At 44.4% G+C, this 26,379-nt stretch overlaps 1 protein-coding gene across 1 annotated transcript; it reads right to left on the reverse strand.

Moving 5' to 3' along the window:
- Positions 1 to 15,298: 15,298 nt before the first annotated feature.
- Positions 15,299 to 20,473, reverse strand: LOC117466399 (cytotoxic T-lymphocyte protein 4-like). Its single transcript, XM_034109606.2, is given in 6 exon segments — positions 15,299 to 15,461; positions 16,163 to 16,299; positions 16,302 to 16,325; positions 16,417 to 16,573; positions 18,884 to 19,125; positions 20,394 to 20,473. Coding segments are annotated over 6 exon segments (702 nt in total). The 5' UTR covers positions 20,446 to 20,473; the 3' UTR covers positions 15,299 to 15,371.
- Positions 20,474 to 26,379: the final 5,906 nt, after the last annotated feature.

Consider the following 26,379-nt stretch of genomic DNA (forward strand, 5'->3'; position numbering starts at 1 on the left):
CCGGATCTCTTCCTCTGACTTTCCTCCTCGCACCCTGACCCGCATCCAGGTAAAAATCAGAGACAATGTGGTTACTCATGGTGCACTCATTGACCCAGGGGCAGACGAAAGTCTGATGGATTGGGGTTTAGTTAAAAGATTGGACATACAAACTAAACCTCTACCCCAGCCTCTTGAAGCGAGTGCTCTCGATGGGCGGCTGTTGTTTAAAGTGACTCACCAAACAGAGCCTTTAGAAATAAGATGTGATGATAACCATCACGAGACAATGTCATTTCACTTGTTTAATTCAGCCCAACATCCACTCATTTTGGGGTTTCCCTGGTTGAAACTTCATAACCCTCACATTGATTGGCAATCTGGGAGGGTGGAGGGGTGGGGAAAGAATGGCATAGATCACTGTGTTAAGCAGGTAGCGGAGATTGACAGAAGAGGTAACACTGGGAGGGTTAGGCAGGGAACTATCCCAGAAATATATTTTCCTGATGTTCTTTCAGTCCCTTCCTGCTACCACGATTTAAGTGAAGTATTCAGTAAATCCAAGGCTCTGACTCTTCCGCCTCACCGCCCCTATGACTGTGCTATCGACCTGATTGCTGGGTCTACAATTCCTAAGGGTCGACTATATGCTATTTCAGGACCTGAGAAAGAGGCCATGAAGGACTATATTGATGCCTCCCTCAAAACAGGCCTTATTCGCCCTTCCTCATCACCAGCAGGAGCGGGGTTTTTTTTTGTTGGGAAAAAGGATGGGTCTCTTAGGCCCTGTATTGACTACTCACCTCTCAATGACATTACGGTTAAAAACCGGTACCCCCTTCCTCTCATCTCGTCAGCCTTCGAGCAGCTTCAGGGAGCCAAGGTTTTCACCAAGTTAGACCTGCGTAACGCTTATCATTTAGTCAGGATCAGGGAGGGCGATGAATGGAAGACGGGTTTCAACACCCCTTCAGGCCACTATGAATACCGTGTAATGCCATTTGGATTATCAAACGCTCCTGCTGTGTTCCAGGCTATGATCAACGACGTGTTGAGGGAGTTTCTGAACCGTTTCGTTTTTGTATATCTTGACGACATTCTGATCTACTCCCCTGACCTTGACACCCATAAACAACATGTCCGCCAGGTTCTACAAGAGCTGCTCAAGAATGGGTTGTTTGTCAAAGCAGAGAAATGCGAATTCCATGCAGAGACAGTCACTTTCTTGGGCTTCATCATTTCGCCAGGTCAGGTTAGGATGGACCCAGAGAAGGTTAGCGCAGTAGCTTGTTGGCCTACCCCTGACTCTCGTAAGAAAGTGCAGCAGTTTTTAGGCTTTGCTAATTTTTACAGACGTTTTATGCGGAGGTTCAGTGCTATTGCGGCCCCTCTTCATGTCCTCACGTCCCCTCAAGTGCCTTTTTTGTGGTCTCCTCAGGCTGAGGAGGCTTTTTCTCGGCTTAAAGGAATGTTCACCTCTGCTCCCATACTCACCTTGCCGGACACCACTCGTCAGTTTGTGGTAGAAGTGGATGCCTCCAACGAAGGGGTGGGAGCGGTCCTCTCCCAGCGACTACAGAAGGACAACAAACTTCACCCCTGCGCTTTCCTGTCCAGGAAGCTCTCCCCAGCAGAGAGAAATTACGACGTGGGAAACCGTGAGTTGCTGGCCGTGAAGCTGGCACTGGAAGAGTGGAGGCATTGGTTGGAGGGAGCCGAGCATCCTTTCGTGGTTTGGACCGATCACAAAAACTTGGAGTATATAAGAAAGGCCAAAAGACTGAACTCCCGCCAGGCTAGGTGGACCTTGTTTTTCAACCGTTTTGACTTTGTTCTTTCCTTCAGGCCGGGGTCTCAGAATGTCAAGCCTGACGCTCCGTCTGTTTGACCCTGTGCCTGCAGTCAAGGAGCCGGAACCCATCATCCAATTAAACCGGGTGGTAGGAGCGCTGACTTGGTCAGTAGAGAAGGAGGTAATACGAGCCAATGCTGGAGCTCCTGCACCAAGGGGTTGCCCGCCTAACCGGCTTTTCGTTCAGGAGGCCGAGCGACCACAGGTGATCCACTGGGCTCACACTTCGCTGCTCACCCTGGAGTCAAGAGAACTATGTTCATCATAAAACAACGTTTCTGGTGGACATCCATGGAGAAGGAGGTGAAGGAGTATGTGGAGGCGTGCCCTGTCTGCGCTCGAAACAAGACCTCTTCCAGGGCGCGAATAGGACTATTACAACCACTCCCTATTCCCAACAGACCCTGGTCAGAGATCTCCATGGACTTCGTCACTGGCCTGCCCCTCTCTAGAGGTAAAACCACAGTTCTTACGGTAGTGGACCGTTTTTCGAAAATGACACATTTCATTGCTCTGCCCAAGATGCCCTCAGCGAAGGAAACGGCTGAGGTCATGATGCATAATGTGTTTCGGCTTCATGGTTTCCCAAAGGATATTGTCTCCGACCGGGGCCCCCCAGTTTGTGTCACGCTTCTGGAAGGAGTTCTGCTGCCTCATCGGTGCCACGGTCAGTCTCTCGTCAGGATACCATCCGGAGTCTAACGGCCAGACAGAGCGCCTAAATCAAGAACTGGAGACCTGTTTGCGCTGCTTGGTGTCCCAGAATCCATCCTCCTGGAGCGAGCACCTCACCTGGGTTGAGTATGCGCACAACATCCTCCCTACTTCTGCCACGGGCCTGTCCCCATTTCACTGTGTTTATGGCTACCAGCCGCCACTGTTCCCAGCCACGGAGAGGGAGGTCACGGTCCCGTCTGCCCACGCGCTGGTCAGGCGTTGTCGGCGCGTGTGGGCTGCGGCTAGGAAGATCCTCTGCAGGAATTCACAACTGGTGAAAAGAGCAGCAGACCGAAAACGCCGACCAGCTCCTGTATACCAGCCAGGCCAAAAAGTCTGGCTTTCTACACGAGACCTTCCCCTCCACGTACTCTCCCGTAAATTGGCTCCCCGGTTTGTGGGTCCTTTTCCCGTCACCAAGGTCATCAACCCGGTTTCAGTGAGACTACGGCTTCCCAGGTCCATGAAGGTACATCCCACCTTCCATGTAGGGAAACTAAAACCCTTGAAGGAGAGCGCTATGGTTCCCACCGCCAAACCCCCCCCGCCCCCCCGGATGATTGATGGAGGTCCGGTTTACACCGTCAAGAAGATATTGGCTAGTCGGAAAAGGGGTAGAGGGCGACAGCTACTGGTTGACTGGAAGGGTTATGGTCCTGAGGAGCGGATATGGATTCCTTCCCGCTTCGTCATAGATAAAAGCCTCATTGAGGATTTTGACCGCCTCAACTCAGAGGAGCCTGGGCCGTCAGGAGCCGTCCCTAGAAGGGGGGGTACTGTCATGTCTAGGAAACTAATAGTGAAAGTTTATTCTTTATGTTAGTTTTGTCATGTCCCTTTGCCCTGTGCTTTATGTTTATTCCCTTAATTAATCATCCCTCTCATTTCAGGCCTCCACGCTCCCCGCCCCTTTCTGTCTCCTGCGTCCTTGATTGTTTCCCCGCCCTGATTGTTTCCACCTGTGTCCCCTTTACCTGTGTATATATTGTGGTAGCTTCCTCCTGTTCATTGTCAGTTCGTTGTCTTACTATGACCCACGTTCCTGATTACCTCACGGACTTCCCACGGATCTACCTCAGTGATCACTTGCTAGTTTTCCTCGAAAGAGTATATTTGTTTTCCTTGTTTTGATTACTGTGCTAAATTCCAGTAAAGTCTTTATTTTTGAAAACACTATCTGAGTCGTGCAATTGAGTTCATGCCTCAGAGTCTCTCCTTGACAGAAACCTCCTGACATTTTTCAGTGAGCTCAAGAAAAGTTTTTAGGACAAGTTTTTTGAGTCTACCGCAGACAGAGATGGCAAAAGTACACACATCCTTTCCTCAAGTAGAAGTACAGATACTCGTGTTTAAAAATACTCCGGTAAAAGTAGAAGTACTGACTAAACTTATTTTCTCAAGTGAAAGTAAAGAAGTATGGGCTTTGAAGTAAAAAGTACCCATAACTAGCAGCTGTTTTAAAGAGTACCTGACCTCCCTTTATATCAATAGAACAATAATGTCATTGTTAGCTAATGAATGTTTCCATGCTGAACAACGGCAACATGACAACGTTTCCATTGGTCCCTCTTCTTTAGAGAAGACCAGGAAATGATGGATACACGCAGTGGCGTAACAAGGTTGTGATTGGCCCCGGTGCAAATATTGTTTTGGGGCTCACTCCCCCATCGCCCCAAACATAAGCGCACACTGATGCGCTCACACCACATGTAGGCTATCAACAACAGCGTGCCCTGGCCTCAGACCACCACAGCCTGACAACGGCATGGCTAACTAAGAAGAGGATTAAACCTGTTTCCTTGATGTTTGTCTCTGGGGAATGGGCCGGTAGGCCTACATGGACTGGTTGCTATAATATAGCTTTTGATCTTGGCGTCGGGATTCTCAATAGCGCCATAGAGTCCCCTATCGGTTGGGGCCCATGGGGGAACTGTTGGACCACCGCCGGGCATAGCCAAATCCAGCCTCTCCTCCTGGCTGGCTGGAGAAGAAGGTTGCACAGCCCCGGATACAGCTTCACTTGTGGAGCTAGATGGCATTGATGGTGGTCAACATTGCTAACGTTAGCACTCGATTAAAAAAAAAAAAAAAACCCGCCACTGGATACACGGATCGTGTTAAAATCAATAGGCGCGCAGTGACTCTAAATAATAATGATCACGCCACCAAACGCAGGTTAAAACTAAAGTAACCAGCCTATTTTTAAAATGTAAGAATTAAAGAGTACAGGTATTTCTTTTCAAAATGTAAGAAGTAAAAGTGGTCAAAAAAATAAGTAGTGGAGTAAAGTACTGATACCAGAAAAATGTACTTAAGTACAGTAACGAAGTATTTGTACTCCACTACTTCCCACTTCTGACCGCAGCCAACCAAAGTTTGTACTTGCTAACGTAGCTTTTTCTGCCCCTTTCAATGTGAACAGAAGAGACACCATGTGCGCTGTTAGCCTCATATTTAAAAAAGATCACGTCTACCGTATCTTTATGAAAGCCAGCATGTCACTCTTCATGTTTTGCTTTGAAGCATGGCTGTCCTGGCGTTTCATGGTCTGACGAAATGTCCTTGAAACATTCTGATAAAGCACAACCTGATTCTATCTGACACACTTGTGGTATGTCCTTAACGACGGAGACAGGAAACTACAGACTGAGAGTCACAGAGGCCGGGATGCTGCTGTCAGAAACCTGAGAGTCACGTCAGTATCATAACTCGGGCGACTTTTATCAGATGAAAAAACAACCCGATAACCAACGTTGTATAACTCAATCTGAATACCGCTATGGATCATACTTGTATCTCAAACAGATGCAGTCTGCTGTAAATGTCTTCAATTGATTGACTGGTCCAGATGTTTTCAAAATCTTTGTCTGAGGAACTTTCCACGCACATATTTATTTTTGTTTGTTTTTGGGTTGAGGTTTGGGATTTAAATTCCCAAATGAATCCCATTCTTATATTATTTCTTCCAAAAAACACAATCATTTAGCCAAGATAATCTAATATTGCTATTAGACATCACTTCAGATTAAATCAAATAGATATACAAAAGCTAGAAGACGTTTTATGCTCATTTTCCGGTTTCATATTTATATTTAGCTCCTCTACTGGGACATGTCTCCATGCTTTAATGTTGAAAAAGCTCTTTATTTTCCTCATACCTCCTGTGCTGCAGCACCTATTTCCACCCTCTGTCTGAAACCAGAGCCCAGCCTGCTCTGATTGGTTATGTGGGAGCCATGAAACGTGTATAGTAATTTGTTTTGTTTTAATATAAGATATTTGTTTGATCACTATTGATTGGTTGGCTTGGGACACATGGATATGGCCGGCACTCATTATACTCCTGTTCACCTGCGTGAGGTGTGTGTGGAAGAGAGGGTGACACAGACTCGTTGTACTTTTTGTTGACCGCAAGTTTAATGATTGCTTTGATTACTATAACAATGTATGTCCAAGGAAAATAAGTTGATCATCCCAGATTTCATTAAACTACATTATTTTTCAACAGAGTTTTTCATCTCAGCAAGTCCTTTTTTCTAGCGTGTCACACAATATCAAACAGGCCCGACCTCAGCCTCTCAGCGACTTTGTTAGTTTTCTCCTGTCGCTATTGGTTAGCTGGCCGGCTCTGTTGTGATTGGTCAACCGCTTAGAGATGTCCCTTCCCTTCGCCTATCACGTACAATGCGTTGGAGCGCTAGTCAATAGAAGTGCGAGTGTTACATAGTGATGTCACTATGTTGCAGAAGTAAACAAAGGAGTCCAATGGAGGGGTTTCATGAAGAGGGGGGAGAGAAAACTCCCTCTGAGCCTTTGCAGCCCATTTACATGCACAAAAACCTATACGACACACTACAGGAAAGCGTTAAGTCACATCCATGGTCACAGTGCCATACATAATAAACCCTTTTCATTTACAACCTAAAGCCCTTGTCTCTATTTTACATTTCTGCTGTGTGGCAACACTCACATGTCCCAGGTCACGATGTGGTTTCTAACTAACTGAACAAAATACTGATGTGGTGTTGGTGCTTCTATTTAGTGCAGTTTCCACAAAACAAAATACCTAGTCATCAAAAGGAAACTGACAACATATCTGGTTTGATGGCCTTTGATAAGTTCCTGTTTGTCTTGTATGCCTGTGGTTCATGCTGATATTGGTCGTTCACTGTCTGTGTAATATGGGTTAAATACAGTGAAATGTCTTAAAAGGGATCCTCAGTCTAAAGCCTGACTAGCATCCTAGAGTCTGCAGGTTTTATTACATGTGAAGTTTGTCCAGATTCAACGAAAGGTCTCGTGGTCAGTGTTTTAAAAATGGGGAGGTGAACCTGCTTTTATTTATTGTGTATATGGAAATACTAGTGGCATGATGATGGTGCCAGTGCACTGTTGCTTTTATTTCAATAATGAAATGATAACTTTAAATACCAATTCAATCTTTAACTTATATTTTGCCCTAAAGTTTGAAATGTATTGATATATAAAGTTAATAGATGTATAGATAAAAAAGTAATCATATTGCATGTTGTTAAACAATTGCAGTCAATGATAGAGCCATATTTTAAGTTAATATTATGCATGTTTGAAATCAGAAATGGCTTACTTACAACTCATACTAAGGCAATCTCTGACACGGTGGACTCACAAGAACTCAGACGCACGATTCCTTCTTGACTTCAGAACTATCTTTTAATATAAAAAAGACTTCTCAAAGTACAAAGGTATCTAGGATCTACTAGGACACTCAAAAGTTCACTAGGCTCTACTAGGTTGCTCAAAGTTACACGAGGAAATACAGACATGGACTTAGTGTTGAGACAAGACGAACCGACAAAAGACAACAGAAAAACAGGGCTACATATACACAACAGTTAATGAGGCACAGGTGCAAACAATCCAGAACAGGAGATCACTATCAAGCTGACAAGTGACACACCACCACAGGAAGTGATGACACCTGAAACGAGAGGACAGAGTCAACATCAAAATAAAACTGCAAGGCCACCAGAATAAACACAAAACAATAAGCTCACAGACTCTAACGCTGAAACCTTACAGTACCCCCCCTCTTACGGACGGCTCCAGACGTCCCTGAAGCCTGAGACTGTTCTCTATCAAAGTCAGATATAAGGGTCTTGTCCACAATGAAGCTGCCTGGGATCCAGCACCTCTCCTCTAATCCGTACCCTACCCAGTCGACCAGGAACTGTCTACCTCTGCCCCTCTTCCTTTCAGACAGTATTTTGTCCACAGTGTATACTTGACCCCCGTCGACAATCCGGGGAGGTGGAGGGGGCGTGGAGGCGGGGACCAGTCTGCTCTCTTTGACTGGTTTCAACTTGCTGACATGAAACGTGGGGTGGACCTTGATGGACTTTGGAAGACATAAACGGACAGCAACAGGGTTAATCACTTTGGCTATGGGAAAAGGACCAACGAACCGGGGAGCCAGCTTCCTGGAGGCGACATGGAGAGGAAGATCCTTGGTAGATAGCCACACTCGTTGTCCGGCCTGGTACTTGGGGGCTGGACGTCGTTTCCGGTCGGCCAATACCTTCATGCGAACGGCACTCCTCTGCAACATATGGCGAACTCCCGCCCAGACCCGACGGCAGCGGCGAACCAGAGCATGGGCTGATGGTACGGTGACCTCCTTCTCGAGCTCCGGAAACAATGGAGGTTGGTATCCATGGACACATTGAAACGGGGAGATACCAGTGGCTGATGTGGGTAAAGTGTTGTGCGCATACTCCACCCAAATCAGATTCTTACTCCAGGTGGTAGGTTTCTCGGACGCTAGACATCTCAAACAGGTCTCCAAATCCTGATTCATCCTCTCCGCTTGTCCATTCGACTGTGGGTGGTATCCGGAGGTCAGACTAACAGTGGCTTGGATTAGGTGACAAAACTCCTTCCAAAAACGTGACACGAACTGAGGGCCTCGGTCTGAAACGACATCACTGGGGAAACCATGGATCCTGAACACATGGGACAACATGGCCTCTGCTGTTTCTTTGGCATTAGGTAACTTGGGCATGGCGACAAAGTGTGCCATTTTAGAAAAACGATCAATCACAGTGAGTATGGTGGTATTACCTGCCGATGTTGGTAATCCCGTCACAAAATCCAACGCAATGTGAGACCATGGTCTGTTGGGAATGGGCAGAGGTTGGAGAAGACCTGCCGCAGCTTGCCGAGAAGTTTTGTTCCTGGCGCACACAGGACATGCCGCCACATATTCTGCAACATCCTTCCACATCCCCGGCCACCAGAATCTGTGTCTCACCATGAACAGGGTCCTTTTGTTTCCAGGATGACAGGTAAGTACAGACGTATGGGCCCAATGAACAACTTGAGATCGAAGTTGCTCCGGCACAAACAAGCGATTCTGAGGACACCCTCTTGGGACAGGATTTCCAACGTTTGCCTGTTTGACCTTGGCTTCAATGGGCCAGGTCACCCTCCCTATCACTCGGTCTGGCCGTAGAATGGGATCTGGACTCTTGGGGACTGGCTCAGGATCAAACATCCTGGAGAGTGCATCAGGCTTTCCATTCTGCGAACCAGGTCGATATGACAGAGTGAACCTAAATCTGTTAAAGAACAAAGCCCATCTGGCCTGCCTAGAGTTCAGACGTTTGACCTTCCTGATGTATTGCAGGTTTTTGTGATCCGTCCAGACCAGGAAATCCTGCTCCGCTCCCTCCAACCAGTGCCGCCACTCCTCCAAAGCAATCTTCACCGCCAACAGTTCCTGATTTCCCACGTCGTAATTCCTCTCAGCAGAAGATAGCTTACGGGAGAGATATGCACATGGATGAAGCTTGTTGTCCTCCGCTGATATCTGGGACAGTATAGCTCCAACGCCGTCGTTGGAGGCGTCCACTTCCACCACAAACTGTCGGTGGCGATCAGGTACCGTCAGGATGGGAGCTGTGGTGAACCTCCTCTTCAGTTCCAGGAAAGATTTCTCTGCCTGTGGATTCCACACAAACTGAACATGGGGAGAGGTAAGGGCATGGAGAGGAGAGGCAATAGCACTGAAATTGCGTATGAACCGTCTGTAAAAGTTAGCAAACCCCAGGAATTGCTGAACTTTCTTTCTAGAGTCTGGCGTGGGCCAATTAGCCACGTCACTGACCTTAGCTGGGTCCATTTCCACCTTGTTAGGGGAAATCACAAAGCCCAAAAATACCACAGAGTTCACATGAAACTTGCATTTTTCGGCCTTTACAAACAAATGGTTAGCCAGGAGTCTCTGAAGAACAAGGTGAACATGGTTAACATGAGTTTTCTTATCTGGGGAAAAGATGAGAATATCATCGAGATACACAAACAGAAAACATTCAGGAAATCTCGTAACACATCATTAATGAGGGCTTGGAAAACAGCAGGTGCATTGCAAAGTCCAAAAGGCATTACCAAATATTCATAATGTCCCGTAGGTGTATTGAAACCCGTTTTCCACTCATCCCCCTCCCGGATGCGCACAAGATGATACGCATTCCTTAAGTCAAGCTTGGTGAATATCTTGGCTCCCTGTAACAGATCGAATGCCGTAGAGATGAGTGGAAGGGGATATCTGTTCTTAACTGTGATCTGATTAAGTGGACTGTAATCAATACAGGGCCTTAATGAACCGTCCTTTTTCCCTACAAAAAAGAAACCTGCTGCTGCTGGGGATGATGATGGCCGAATCAAGCCAGCTTTGAGTGATGATCCGATATACTCTTCCATGGCCTCCCTTTCAGGACCAGAGAGAGAATACAACCATCCTTTGGGGATAGTAGAGCCCGAGAGAAGGTCTATGGGGCAATCATACGGTCTATGGGGAGGCAAGGAAGTAGCTCGTGTCTTGTTAAACACCTCCTTAATGTCAAGGTAACACTCTGGCACTTTGGATAAGTCAGGAAAGTCAGAATGTTTAGAAGAAGTGACAATGTCCCTATCTGACGCCTGTTTAAAGTTCCCAGATCTGGGCGGTCCACTCGGAACTGTATGAGAGGCTAAACATGAACGAGAGCACTCACTCCCCCACCCCTTAACCTTTCCTGTAAGCCAGTCCATGTGAGGGTTATGTTTAACAAGCCACGGGTAACCCAAAATGAGAGGCTGTTGAGCTGAGTTAAATAAATGAAAGCTAATACGCTCACGGTGCTCCTGATCTATGACAATTTCTATGGGTTCCATGCGATGAGTAACTGTACATAACAGGCGGCCATCCAACGCGCTAGCCTCTAATGGCTGATCTAAAAGGACAATGTTTAAGTTCAACTCTTTAGCCAGCTCCCAGTCTAACAAGCTCTCATCAGCCCCAGAATCAATTAATGCATCCTGAGTCACAGTTTTATCATTCAGTTTCATTTGTACCTGAGTCAGTCTTCTCGAGGAAGGGTTGAAAGAAGTCACTCGGCTCACCAGCGTCCCTCTTCCCGCTGATGAGCCTGATCTTTTGCCCGACAGGCTGCCAGAACATGACCCTGCTGGCCGCAGTAGAAACACAGCCGCTCCCGTAGGCGGCGCTGACGTTCCTCCGGAGTGAGTTTGGCTCTTCCGAGCTGCATCTGTTCCTCCGCGGCGCTAGGGGGCGCTGGTCGCTCTGGAGACGAAGTCCGGGTATTACTCCGCCAACCGTAGTGTTCCCTCTGTAACTCCCGTCCGGACAGTGGAATGAAAGCTGTTTTCTCCCGACGTCTCTCTGCTAGACGTTGGTCCACCCGGATAGCCATGGCGATGAGCGAGTCCAATTCTACAGGCAACTCTAATGGAGCTAACTGATCCTTTATGGGATCCGCTAATCCATGCAGAAACGCATCAAAAAGAGCCGCTGAGTTCCATCCACTCTCCGCTGCCAAGGTCCGGAATTCAATCGCGTAATCCGCCACGCTCCTCTGCCGTTGTTTGATGTTCACCAGGGCTCTCGCTGACTCTCTCCCGGGTGCTGTCTGGTCAAAAATGTCTTTCATAGAATCCATGAATACCCTTAACGACTGGCAAACAGGCGAGTCTCGGGCCCATTCAGCTGTTGCCCAGGCTCCTGCTCTTCCCGTCAAGTGAGATACTATGAAAGCTACCTTAGCTTGATCTGTGGGAAATGCTGCGGGCTGATGTTTGAAATGGAGATCGCACTGTATCAGGAATGGACGACAGTTTACAGAATCCCCGGAGAACTTCTCCGGTGAAGCGAGGCAGAGTGAAGACGATGGCATGGGTATTTGAACAGCAAACCCGACCTCCGCTGGACCGGAAAACTCTGCCGCAGGAACAGCAGGACGTGCCTCGAGGTGCGTAAGTATGTCACGCATCTTTTCCGCCAGGTGATTTATTTCCGTTGTCACTGTTGACTGGAAGTGTTGCTGACGGGCATTTAAGTCCTGAACCCCCTGGTTCATTGTTGTCAGCTGTTCCTCATGGTGATGCATGCGTGTTCCTTGCGCCTGCAAAGCCGTCTTTAACACGGTGGAATCGGCTGAGTCCATCTTGTTTGGTCGGTTCGTTCTGACACGGTGGACTCACAAGAACTCAGACGCACGATTCCTTCTTGACTTCAGAACTATCTTTTAATATAAAAAAGACTTCTCAAAGTACAAAGGTATCTAGGATCTACTAGGACACTCAAAAGTTCACTAGGCTCTACTAGGTTGCTCAAAGTTACACGAGGAAATACAGACATGGACTTAGTGTTGAGACAAGACGAACCGACAAAAGACAACAGAAAAACAGGGCTACATATACACAACAGTTAATGAGGCACAGGTGCAAACAATCCAGAACAGGAGATCACTATCAAGCTGACAAGTGACACACCACCACAGGAAGTGATGACACCTGAAACGAGAGGACAGAGTCAACATCAAAATAAAACTGCAAGGCCACCAGAATAAACACAAAACAATAAGCTCACAGACTCTAACGCTGAAACCTTACAATCTCTTTCAATCAAGTAGTTTTCTTTATGGATCCACAGTTTTAGATTTAACAACACAATTCAACCCTTTACATGTGTTTATACATATTGTAGAGGCTAAGCCAACGCTTTAAGCCTCTGAGGATCCGCTTGCTGGGTGTAATTGACGCACACAAGTTTGCTGCCGAATAAAGGTCAGAAACAAAGTTTCCAGTTTGAAACAGTCCATTTATTTCCTCCTTTTCATATTCACCACACGATATTACCGTTTACACCATACCGTTCCTTTGCTTGTAATCCCGTGTTTGTGTGTGTGTTCTCCGTGTGTGTGTTCTCCGTGTGTGTGCTCCGTGGCTGCAGTCGAATAGTCCAAAGATCAGCTCCTAAATTCTAACCCTATCGTCTATTCCTTGACCTCTGAGTGAAACGTCACGGGGTTAAGGGATAGTGGACAGGAGAATTCAAAAGGACTTAGGAGAAGAGGCTGCGGTACTTTAGAGAATCCGAATGCACTTTCACTATACGACGTGTTTATGATGCGCCAGCGGACGTCATTGTGTGCGTCTGCTGCTGTGGGGGAAACTATGGCAACCACAGTTTTCTATACAGCGGACTACAACATGGATGTTTAATAAGAACGAGGGACTTCTGTGAACTCATCTAGAGACTCTGCACCGGGCTCTGATGCTGCTGCTTTGCTTTTATGAACGTGGACAACAGAGAAACATATTCTTCATGACCAACGTTGGAATTGAAATAAAAAAGGAAAGTGAAACTTATGCTCGTCACCCTCTCCCTCCGGTCCACATTAATACCAATGATCCCAATACGTATGATTGTATGAACTAAAGATCTTAAAATCAATACAGATGTATTTATTATAAACGTTAGTCCTTAACATCTATCACTGTGTATATCACCATTCAAACATCTTTTAAAAGTTGAACAAACCCCACACAGCTCAGTAAAGACTGTGAAATGTTGACTTTATTTGATCATTTCAGTAAAAACTAACGTTCATATTTCTCTCTTTGATTATAATACTGATGAACGTTCAAAACAAAGCACATTGGCAACTTACCACCTACGTTTTTAAAATGCTTAATAAGCACCGTAACTTTCATGATATCATTTCTCGGTCATAATCGGTTGTTTCCGTGAACGGCCGACTGTTGAGTGACGGCAAATGCTGCGGCTGCAAGGCATTGTGGGGCAGCATTTTCGCTTCTCCTGCCGGTTAGGGAGGTCCAGTGGTTCCTAAGCTAAAGGAGGTGATAAAGGAAGTTTGAAACCTCCTTTCCTATCATTCTCATCATTCTAGAGAATTCGAACGGCACTTATCATGGCTGCCACTGAGGGACTTCCGGGTCATTTCACTCCTTTAGGAAGGTTCCTAAGCTAAATGGATATTCGGCTGCAGTCGGATAGTTTAAAAATCAGCTCCTAAGTTCTAACCCTATCGTCTATTCCTTGACCTCTGAGTGAACGTCACAGGGTTAAGGGATAGTGGATAGGAGAATTCAAAAGTACTTAGGAGAAGAGACTGCGGTACTTTAGAGAATCGAATGCACTTTCACTATCCAACGTGTTTCTGATGCGCCAGCGGACGTCCTGAATGTGCGTCTGCTGCTGTGGGGAAACCATGGAACCACAGTTTTCTATCCAGCGGACTACAACATGGATGTTTAATAAGAACCACGGACTACTGTGAACTCATCTGGAGACTCTGCACCGTGCTCTGATGCTGCTGCTTTGTTTTATGAACGTGGACAACAGAGAAACATATTCTTCATGACCAAAGCTGGAATTGAAATAAAAAGGAAAGTGAAACTTATGCTCGTCACCCTCTCCCTCCGGTCCACATTAATACAAATGATCCCAATACGTATGATTGTATGAACTAAAGATCTTAAAATCAATATAAATGTATTTATTATAAACGTTAGTCCTTAACATCTATCACTGTGTATATCACCATTCAAACATCTTTTAGAAGTTGAACAACCCCCACACAGCTCAGTAAAGACTGAAATGTTGACTTTATTTGATCATTTCAGTAAAAACTAACGTTCATATTTCTCTTTTTGATTATAATACTGATGAACGTTCAAAACAAAGCACTTTGGCAACTTACCACCTATGTTTAAAATGCTTAATAAGCACCGTAACTTTCATGATATCATTTCTCGCTCATAATCGGTTGTTTCCGTGAACGGCCGACTGTTGAGTGACGGCAAATGCTGCGGGCTGCAATGCATTGTGGGGCAGCATTTTCTCCTCTCCTGTCGGTTAGGGAGGTCCAGTGGTTCCTAAGCTAAAGGAGGTTATAAAGGAAGTTTGAAACCTCCTTTCCTATCATTCTCATCATTCTAGAGAATTCGAACGGCACTTATCATGGCTGCCACTGAGGGACTTCCGGGTCATTTCACTCCTTTAGGAAGGTTCCTAAGCTAAATGGCCTATTCGACTTCAGCCTTCGACTTCAGCCCGTGTGTGCTCTCCGTGTGTGGTCAAAAACTGTATGGCCTTCCGGCGGAACCTCTCACCAACACACATAGGTTCCTACCTTTATACCCACAATTAATTGGCTCCTACACATATCATTAAAAAACATGTTATCTCCATCAGCATCAGTTTTAATTAAAAAGTAGTTTGCTGTATTAACAATACAAGTCAATACAAGTTGTGTTTACTATAATTAAACATAATTGTTCATACTTAATCAGCGTAATATACACCACACAAAATGCAATTCTGGTATTTGTTCTCGTAAAAAAACTCATAACAGAGGTGATCTTTAATAAAGGGTAACGACCGACCCTATTTACTTTTATCCTCCATTCAAATCAATGGTACTTTAATGATGGCGAAGATGGACGAAATAGGTCCAACTTGACTATCAAATCGTGATTTTCATGCCAAGTTGTAACATGAAAATACAGCAGCGTCCACCGTGTGAACCGGTCTGATCATCTCCCTCCTCCCTCGATCGCACTGTGAGGCCTGCAAATAAAAACACACAGATTTTAATTCAGTAAACAATACATGATAACTACCTTTTATTATATTTCAATGACAAGTAACAGAAACATCAATGCTTTATTTCAATATGTCCCAAACACATTTGCTCACTCAAATACTGTCGTTACAATTATATTTTTATATAATTCTGACGCTTAAACGACTTTACTATAAAAAGCCACTATTCACTATCCTACTGCAGTTTCATTTGCCAACAAATATAGACTTTCACAGTATAATTGTATGTTTTTTATGTATCTATGATTATCTTTAATTGGAAGAGCACACATTGACAATCTACGATATTTAATTTAAGTTCATGTACTGTAGCTAACAGCTGAGTGTTATTAGGGTGTTGGATGCAGACCTTTTTCAGGGCTATTTTATCTTTTTTAAATCAGAAATAATACTTTATTTACTTTGGGGTAAGTTGGGTTTCATGACCGTTACTCTATTTGTATGTATGAATAAAATATACAAAAACATATAATAAAATAATAAGTAAGAATGTGCAATAATGTAATTAAAACGCATACAAACATAAGAAGTTAAAGTAAAAATGCTCAATAAAAGGTTACAGAAATGAATAACTTAGGCGTAAAACAATCTTCCACCACTTCAATTATAGAGATACAATAATAACAATAAAATATAGGGATACAAATTCAATATAATGCTCTGACCTGGAGGTACATAATGACTATGAGGACGAACAGCACCAGTACCACCAGGACGATCACAGGAACACTGACTGGTGCCGCCGTCTCTTCATCCTCATCTTCCTCTCCTTCATCTTCTTTGTTTGAAATCTGTCTCTGAGCCCCGGCGCCGGACTGTCAGAGCTGCCTGAGGACAGAGTTAAAGGATGAAGAGAGAGTAAGAATGATGTGTGAACGGTGGAATCAGTGGGGGTCATATATTGAAATATGCAGGTCACCTAAGATGTGAATGAGGGTGCCGTTTCCAGTGAACCGCAGGTACGGTGGAGGGTAGAAGATCTCGATGTCACAGCGATACAGATCTGTGTCTGTGGCTCTCAGTCCGGATACCGTCAGCTCCAGAGCGCCCTCTCTCCTCTGAGCAGAGCACTGCACCTAAAACGCCAGGAAACACAATTTAATGGAATAATTTAAAGAGGCCCTATTGTGCTTTGTGGGGGGTTTGCTTCCCTGCAGTGTGATAAAAAGGCTGTTGTGCATGTACATGATCTGCTAAGGCTCATAACATGCCCAACAAGTCGATCGCGATCGACCGGGAGATTCCCAGTCGATCGCGATATGTGTCTAAAAATAGAACAACAATATTCTGTTTTATCGTTAATGTCCTAAAACATAATCTTCCTGTGCCAGAATAATACACTTGAACGCATCAAAGCTTTGTGATTGGCCGGCGTGACCCCATGTGTCAGGGCGTGGCTCAGTGGGCACTATTTCGCTGACGTTGTCCGTGTCAACAGGAGTGACGTCCGCACACACACAAGACCGCAATTATAGCAGAAGCAAAAAAGCCCAACATATATATTTCACTCCGAGTGGGAGGATGATTATTTTTAGTATCTATTCCAATTCAAAGCCCATCTGTCTCATCTGCAATGCGAGACGGAATTCCCTCCTAATTCTGCCCTACGCTCCCAAAAGGGGAGGGGCCTGAAAGGACAGCTAAATGCACAGCAGTCCAACAACAAGAGCAAGGCTGCTACCAGAGCATCTTATCGTGTCAGTCACGTTCTTGCGAAACACATGAAGTCTTTCCAGGCCCGTCTCCAGGATGAAATGACTGAGGGGGCTGTTCAAAAATCCTAGGGGGGCGACTTTTTTTTCCCAACAACGAATGTAATGAATTGACACACCAAGTTTTTTTCATTCTCACTGCTCTACAATCTCTTTGCTTCTTTATTTGTATTCCGGATGGACCCCTCTCATTCTGTTATTTTCCTCTGATCTTAATAATAGATAGTACATTATTAGATGCCTGCACTTTGTTAGTCACGTTAACAGACTAACATTGATTTCCTCAATTTATAAATGGACAGGCTTTGTAATTATACCATAACCTTTTCTCCTCTATCCCTTAACTCGTCTTCCTATACAGATGTACTTACTTACTATCTACTCTAGTCATGTCAGGATTAAAGACAAATTAATCTGGTTGATTTTTTATTTTCAGAATTTAATATTCAAACCAAGACCTAAAACCTGGCATTCCATAAGAAAGTGACTAATATAAACCAAATGAAATATTGGATCAAATACTACACCAAATAGACAGACACAGATTAAAAATCCGTCACTAGATGTCGCTCATTAAAGCATGGACACATGTCCCAGTAGAGAATATAAACCTGATATTGAGCAGATTATGGCCCCTTTAACATATAGTCTTGTTAAAGACACAACGTGTACTTTCTACCACTAGGGGGCTCTTAATCACAAATAAGACAAAGGAAGGTGTAACAGCTAAATTTTCCATCCTCTCCAAACAAATAGTCTAGATTCGTAAAACGCTGGTGGCCGAAGCACATTTAATTTATTTTTCTTACTAAAATTAGATAAGCCAAAAGTTATTTTAAACTAGTTTTCTAGATTTTAGAAAATGTATTTTCTATGGGCCTCTAACACTAGATTGCGCCACCGCAGGGCTGTGCATGCATATGTCACTTTTTTCAGTAGTTATGTCTGTGCAAACTGCATATGCACGGAAGTCATATGTCGATATGTTAATGTATTTTTCCTTTAATATGTAGCATGTATGGGTTTTATCTCCTCTCCCTCTCCTATGCACGATGGAGTCTAGAACCCATTTCATTATCGGGACAATAAAGTACATTGTTTCGTATCATTTTGGTCAAAGTTGGAATAATTTAAAGGTCCCCATTATACTGTTTTTCATCAATCTATTATAGCTCTCAGAAAAACATGTCTCTGAAGTGTTTGCCTCCAAACACCAAACAGGTCATTGCAGCATTACCCATAATCCCCTCTGTTTCAGCCCTGTTTCAAAAGTGCTGATTCTCTGTTGGTTACCTTGGTTGCTGATTGGCTAATGGTTACACAAGCCAAAAAATCGTTATGACATCACAAGGTGGCCAAAATCTGATCAACTCATTTTCAGACAGGTTTTTATATAAATGGATCAAAAAGAGAGAGAATCTTTGTTCCTGAAACTTTCATAGTCTCTTTCCACAGAGGGGACACATGTTGATGTAGAAGAGACATGAAGAAGAGGGGACACATGTTGATGTAGAAGAGACATGAAGAAGAGGGGACACATGTTGATGTAGAAGAGACATGAAGAAGAGGGGACACATGTTGATGTAGAAGAGACATGAAGAAGAGGGGACACATGTTGATGTAGAAGAGACATGACAAATAGGTGACCTTTAACATCCACCCCCTCACATTTACCTCTCCCTCCTCCCCCGTCTCTATCGGCCCTGTGAGGTTGAGGATGGAGGAGCAGATCTTGGTGGATCCGTGGAGGCCTCGCAGCAGAGTCACCCGCAGGTCCTCGGGTTCAGGGAACGGGTACGACAGGTCGTTGTTCGGGAGGGGGCTCTGGCGGTGGAAGGGTTGGGGGTGAAGAAAGCACTGAACCAGAGCCGTACCATTGCTGCTCACCACTTTATAGGGCTGGACCACCCGCACAGCTGCAGAGACACAGGGGACATTGGGAGAGAGACAGTTAGAAAATGGATTAGCAGATTAACATGTTAGGCATAGAGCAAATATCAATTTATGGCGATAAACTTCAGGCAGAAAAGTATTTTTCATGCACAGATCCATTGAGAGACTCCCTGTTCTGCTTTAATAACAGTCCTTTTATCTCCTGTTACAAAGGGGTATATAAAACATCTGATTACACCAGGGGTGTCAAACTCAAGGCCCGGGGGCCAAATCCGGCCCGTCACTTCATTTTATGTGGCCCTGCAAGAGCTTACAATGAATATAATGAGTTTATTATAATGTTATGTGCCGCTTTATAGGAGAACGTTGCCCATAAACTACATGTCCCACAATGCATCTCATTTTGTGACATGAGCAATGAAGAGACTTGCAGTTATTTTCCCTAGACTTCTGCTTTCAGATGTAGTTAATTATGAAGTTATTACCCTATCTGATAATAATTCAATTAAGAGGCAATAGTGTAAAATAATACATTATTGTATATTTATCTTTGTATATTTATATAGTCTTAAAGTTACCACCGGCCCTTTGAGTGCAACCATATTTCTAATGTGGCCCGCGATGAAATTGAGTTTGACACCCCTGGATTACACCTTCAAGTCTGGTTTTATAACGCTTTATAGAGTCACATAGGAGATATCCAAATTCCCAACTGTAAAACGAGACAGTTAGAAAATGGGCGTCACATTGTGTCTCCTCTTTTCACCAAGTCATCATTTATTAAATCCATTTGGCTCAGGACAAATCAAATATCACACAATCAACATATCCGCAGATTTACTGTTTTCGTTCTCACTTTACGGCAATAATTATTTTGTTTCCATGCACAGGTCAATTGAGAGACTCCCTGCGGTGTGGCTTCCATATCACTATATCTTCTTTCAGAAAAGTGCACTTAAAACATTAAGTGTTTTAAGTGTTGTTTTATACCAACTGGAAAGACCAGGAAGACATTTCAATAACAAGAAATTGGAACCTGGCATATTCCAATAATCACATATCTGTTTTAAATATGAACATTCAGTCCTGTTTTCAAATCAGAAACTTTAAGATATTCACTTCAGTATGATATAAAGAATGGAAAAGTGACACATCTACATATTTGAGAGGCTGAAAACAGCAGAGGAAATGTAGGTTAATTGAGTCTCAAAACAATTGACGATTAATATAAAGTAATAGTCACTTATCACCACATCTCGTATCACATCTGTAATAATGTGTGTGTACTCACCGCTCCACGCAGGCAGGCAGAGGCTGAGCACTGTCCACACAAAGAGAGCCATCAGAGTCAGGATCTTCCTCTCACACACACGCTCACCCTTTGATTTGGAAACAGCAAAAACACTGAAACTCACCATTTTATCCGCGCGTGTCACGGAAACTTTGCGCCGCCACAGGAAACTGTGAAGAGATGCTCTGCCGGTAAAGAGAGGCGGCAGCTTTAACCGGCTGCTTATTCTGCAGAAAAGAGAAGAACTTCATTCTGTGTTCATACTGAGCCAGTGTCAGCGTTATTCACAGCTTCCGCGCACAAGAAAAATGAAAGAAGCAACAGATAATAAGTAGAAAGTTGCACACTGGAGTGAAAAGTTGAAAGGAAATGATTATGAAGACCTTATAAGAAACACAACGTGGTAAAACCTGACGTCCATTTAATTCAATTCAGTTGTAAAACACGTCCCTTCAGAAAAAAGGAGGTTCAAAGCTTGTTTGAAGAGAACGCTTGTGGGAGAATGTGCATTAAGACGACTCTTAAAAGCCTTTTTTTAAATACAACATTTTATTTATTAGCTTTAAAACACATCATTGCTAGTTTCCCTCAAAACAACAACAAATAATACAAAACATATTATAAAAGTAGTACACAAAGGCAAAATAAAAACTCGAAGTAAGACACGGCACTCAGGGAGAGGATTGCAGGTTTGATATATAGTTAACATGTCCTGCTAAATCTCTCTGAATTTCGCGTGCATCAAGATTACAGATGTGATAACAGCTGTGGTGATTCGTAACTATTACTTTATATTAATCGTCAATGGTTTTGAGAATCTATTAACATACATTTTTCCTACAGACATTACAGAAAATGCTGTTTTCAGCCTCTCAAATATGAAGATGTGTCAGCTTGCTATGCTTTATATCATATTAAAGTGAATATTGTAAAGCTCCCGTGTCATGGCCATTTCTACTGATCATAGTTCCATTGTTGAGGTCAACTAGGATAGATTTACATTGTTCAATGTTCCAAACTCACATTGGTTTCTCACAGCATCTCTGTATAGTATGTGTATTCACTCTCTGTCCTAAACTTGTTGGAGCTCCTCCCCCCCCCCCCCTGTGAGCCCAGTGTGCTCTGATTGGTCGGGACGTTGCGAGGCTCGCTGCTCAGTAAGCTGGCTTACTAGTGTTGTTTCCGGGTCGGCGATACAGCGAGAACAAGCGAAACTCATCCTGAGCACACACACACTCACAGCCGAAGTAAAAACAATAAGTGTGGCTTGATATTGAGTAAGAAAAAGTTTTATAAGGCTGTGAGAACGGGTCTGCTGCGGAGAGCATTTCTCCGCCATCCCAACTCGTCTGTTACCAACCAGGGAGCTCTCTGCAAGTTGCAGTCAGACAACTCACGTGTTTCTTTAACATGTTTATTAGAAGCAGCATAGTTGAGTTTGGCGTCTAGGCTCGGGCCTCATCACTCACAGATACACATCGCACGATGAGTGATGATCAAATAACTAACCCCCAAGCCTAGGTGGAAGCTGGGGTGGTGCTGGGGTGGAAGCTGGGGTGGAAGCTGGGGTGGTGCTGGGGTGGAAGCTGGGGTGGTGCTGGGGTGGAAGCTGGGGTGGGTGGAAGCTGGGGTGGGGGGAAGCTGGGGTGGAAGCTGGGGTGGTGCTGGGGTGGGGTGGAAGCTGGGGTGGTGGGGGGAAGCTGGGTGGAAGCTGGGGTGGAAGCTGGGGTGGAAGCTGTGGGTGGAAGGGGGTGGTGGAAGCTGGGGTGGTGGTGGGGCAGCGAGCAGCAGTGACGTGGAGGTAGCTGCAGCAATAGCAGCAGCTAGCAATGCATGGAGAGAGATCTGGCAGGTCAATAGAGCGGCTTATTAAGGAGACTCCGTTTGGTTGGTTGCAGAGTGGCAAGAGACGTTATGTATGAAGGCAGCATGAGGCTCGGTTGACTGCCCTGAACTAGCTCGCAGGCTTCGCCCCATATATGGGACTCCCTGCTGGTTGAACATTTACGCTAAAGCTCCTGGTGTGTGAGGAGCTCCGCGGATTGGTCCATTTTGGTTCCGGGTACCGCATGATGTCGTGCGGTTCCCGGAAGAAAACCAATGGAGAAAGAGAAATCTCCAACGAGGCGTTCTGGGGCAGACAGGGCTTCTCTGTGTTGGAGCTTTACTCGCTACAGGGTGCGCTTTGAGGGTTTGTGACTGCAGACCGTTCACATGCAGAAACACCTTCATAACACAAGGGGACGGGTCAGAACCGGAAAAGCATGACATGGGACCTTTAATGTTTGATTAAAAACAAGACATTTGAAGATATTCTGATCAACTTAGGACTTTGAGGAGTGTGTGTACTTCAAAATGTAAGAAGAAAGTGGTCAAAAAAATAAGTAGTGGAGTAAAGTACTGATACCAGAAAAATGTACTTAAGTACAGTAACGAAGTATTTGTACTCCACTACTTCCCACTTCTGACCGCAGCCAACCAAAGTTTGTACTTGCTAACGTAGCTTTTTCTGCCCCTTTCAATGTGAACAGAAGAGACACCATGTGCGCTGTTAGCCTCATATTTAAAAAAGATCACGTCTACCGTATCTTTATGAAAGCCAGCATGTCACTCTTCATGTTTTGCTTTGAAGCATGGCTGTCCTGGCGTTTCATGGTCTGACGAAATGTCCTTGAAACATTCTGATAAAGCACAACCTGATTCTATCTGACACACTTGTGGTATGTCCTTAACGACGGAGACAGGAAACTACAGACTGAGAGTCACAGAGGCCGGGATGCTGCTGTCAGAAACCTGAGAGTCACGTCAGTATCATAACTCGGGCGACTTTTATCAGATGAAAAAACAACCCGATAACCAACGTTGTATAACTCAATCTGAATACCGCTATGGATCATACTTGTATCTCAAACAGATGCAGTCTGCTGTAAATGTCTTCAATTGATTGACTGGTCCAGATGTTTTCAAAATCTTTGTCTGAGGAACTTTCCACGCACATATTTATTTTGTTTGTTTTTGGGTTGAGGTTTGGGATTTAAATTCCCAAATGAATCCCATTCTTATATTATTTCTTCCAAAAAACACAATCATTTAGCCAAGATAATCTAATATTGCTATTAGACATCACTTCAGATTAAATCAAATAGATATACAAAAGCTAGAAGACGTTTTATGCTCATTTTCCGGTTTCATATTTATATTTAGCTCCTCTACTGGGACATGTCTCCATGCTTTAATGTTGAAAAAGCTCTTTATTTTCCTCATACCTCCTGTGCTGCAGCACCTATTTCCACCCTCTGTCTGAAACCAGAGCCCAGCCTGCTCTGATTGGTTATGTGGGAGCCATGAAACGTGTATAGTAATTTGTTTTGTTTTAATATAAGATATTTGTTTGATCACATTGATTGGTTGGCTTGGGACACATGGATATGGCCGGCACTCATTATACTCCTGTTCACCTGCGTGAGGTGTGTGTGGAAGAGAGGGTGACACAGACTCGTTGTACTTTTTGTTGACCGCAAGTTTAATGATTGCTTTGATTACTATAACAATGTATGTCCAAGGAAAATAAGTTGATCATCCCAGATTTCATTAAACTACATTATTTTTCAACAGAGTTTTTCATCTCAGCAAGTCCTTTTTTCTAGCGTGTCACACAATATCAAACAGGCCCGACCTCAGCCTCTCAGCGACTTTGTTAGTTTTCTCCTGTCGCTATTGGTTAGCTGGCCTATCACCTTCGCCTATCACGTACAATGCGTTGGAGTGCTAGTCAATAGAAGTGCGAGTGTTACATAGTGATGTCACTATGTTGCAGAAGTAAACAAAGGAGTCCAATGGAGGGGTTTCATGAAGAGGGGGGAGAGAAAACTCCCTCTGAGCCTTTGCAGCCCATTTACATGCACAAAAACCTATACGACACACTACAGGAAAGCGTTAAGTCACATCCATGGTCACAGTGCCATACATAATAAACCCTTTTCATTTACAACCTAAAGCCCTTGTCTCTATTTTACATTTCTTCTGTGTGGCAACACTCACATGTCCCAGGTCACGATGTGGTTTCTAACTAACTGAACAAAATACTGATGTGGTGTTGGTGCTTCTATTTAGTGCAGTTTCCACAAAACAAAATACCTAGTCATCAAAAGGAAACTGACAACATATCTGGTTTGATGGCCTTTGATAAGTTCCTGTTTGTCTGTATGCCTGTGGTTCATGCTGATATTGGTCGTGCACTGTCTGTGTAATTATGGTTAATACAGTGAAATGTCTTAAAAGGGGATCCTCAGGCTAAAGCCTGACTAGCATCCTAGAGTCTGCAGGTTTTATTACATGTAAGTTTGCCAGATTCAACGAAAGGTCTCGTGGTCAGTGTTTTAAAAATTGGTGAACCTGCTTTTATTTATTGTGTATATGAAATACTAGTGGCATGATGATGGTGCCAGTGCACTGTTGCTTTTATTTCAATAATGAAATGATAACTTTAAATACCAATTCAATCTTTAACTTATATTTTGCCCTAAAGTTTGAAATGTATTGATATATAAAGTTAATAGATGTATAGATAAAAAAAGTATCATATTGCATGTTGTTAAACAATTGCAGTCAATGATAGAGCCATATTTTAAGTTAATATTATGCATGTTTGAAATCAGAATGGCTTACTTCCAACTCATACTAAGGCAATCTCTGACACGGTGGACTCACAGAGAACTCAGACGCACGATTCCTTCTTGACTTCAGCACTGATCTGTTTAATATAAAAAAGACTTCTTCAAAGTAAAAAGGTATCTAGGATCTACTAGGACACTCAAAAGTTCACTAGGCTCTACTCGGTTGCTCAAAGTTACACGAGGAAATACAGACATGGACTTAGTGTTGAGACAAGACGAACCGACAAAAGACAACAGAAAACAGGGCTACATATACACAACAGTTAATGAGGCACAGGTGCAAACAATCCAGAACAGGAGATCACTATCAAGCTGACAAGTGACACACCACCCACAGGAAGTGATGACACCTGTAACGATGAGGACAGAGTCAACATCAAAATAAAACTGCAAGGCCACCAGAATAAACACAAACAATAGCTCACAGACTCTAACTCTGAAACCTTACAGTACCCCCCCTCTTACGGACGGCTCCAGACGTCCCTGAAGCCTGAGACTGTTCTCTATCAAAGTCAGATATAAGGGTCTTGTCCACAATGAAGCTGCCTGGGATCCAGCACCTCTCCTCTAATTCCGTACCCTACCCAGTCGACCAGGAACTGTCTACCTCTGCCCCTCTTCCTTTCAGACAGTATTTTGTCCACAGTGTATACTTGACCCCCGTCGGACAATCCGGGGAGGTGGAGGGGGCGTGGATGGCGGGGGACCAGTCTGCTCTCTTTGACTGGTTTCAACTTGCTGACATTGAAACGTGGGGTGGACCTTGATGGACTTTGGAAGACATAACGGACAGGCCACAGGTTAAGTCACTTTGGCTATGGGAAAAGGACCAACGAACCGGGGAGCCAGCTTCCTGGAGGCGACATGGAGAGGAAGATCCTTGGTAGATAGCCACCTCGTTGTCCGGCCTGGTACTTGGGGGCTGGACGTCGTTTCCGTCGGCCAATACCTTCATGCGAACGGCACTCTCTCTGCAACATATGGCGAACTCCCGCCCAGACTACCGACGGCAGCGGCGAACCAGAGCATGGGCTGATGGTAGCGGTGACCTCCTTCTCGAGCTCCGGAAACAATGGAGGTTGTATCCATGTACACATTTGAAGACGGGGAGATACCAGTGGCTGATGTGGGGTAAAGTGTTGTGCGCATACTCCACCCAAATCAGATTCTTACTCCAGGTGGTAGGTTTTCTGTGACGCTAGACATCTCAAACAGGTCCTCCAAATCCTGATTCATCCTCTCCGCTTGTCCATTCGACTGTGGGTGGTATCCGGAGGTCAGACTAACAGTGGCTTGGATTAGGTGGACAA

Source organism: Pseudochaenichthys georgianus, chromosome 21 (genome assembly GCF_902827115.2).
Source record: "Pseudochaenichthys georgianus chromosome 21, fPseGeo1.2, whole genome shotgun sequence".
Taxonomy (NCBI): domain Eukaryota; kingdom Metazoa; phylum Chordata; class Actinopteri; order Perciformes; family Channichthyidae; genus Pseudochaenichthys; species Pseudochaenichthys georgianus.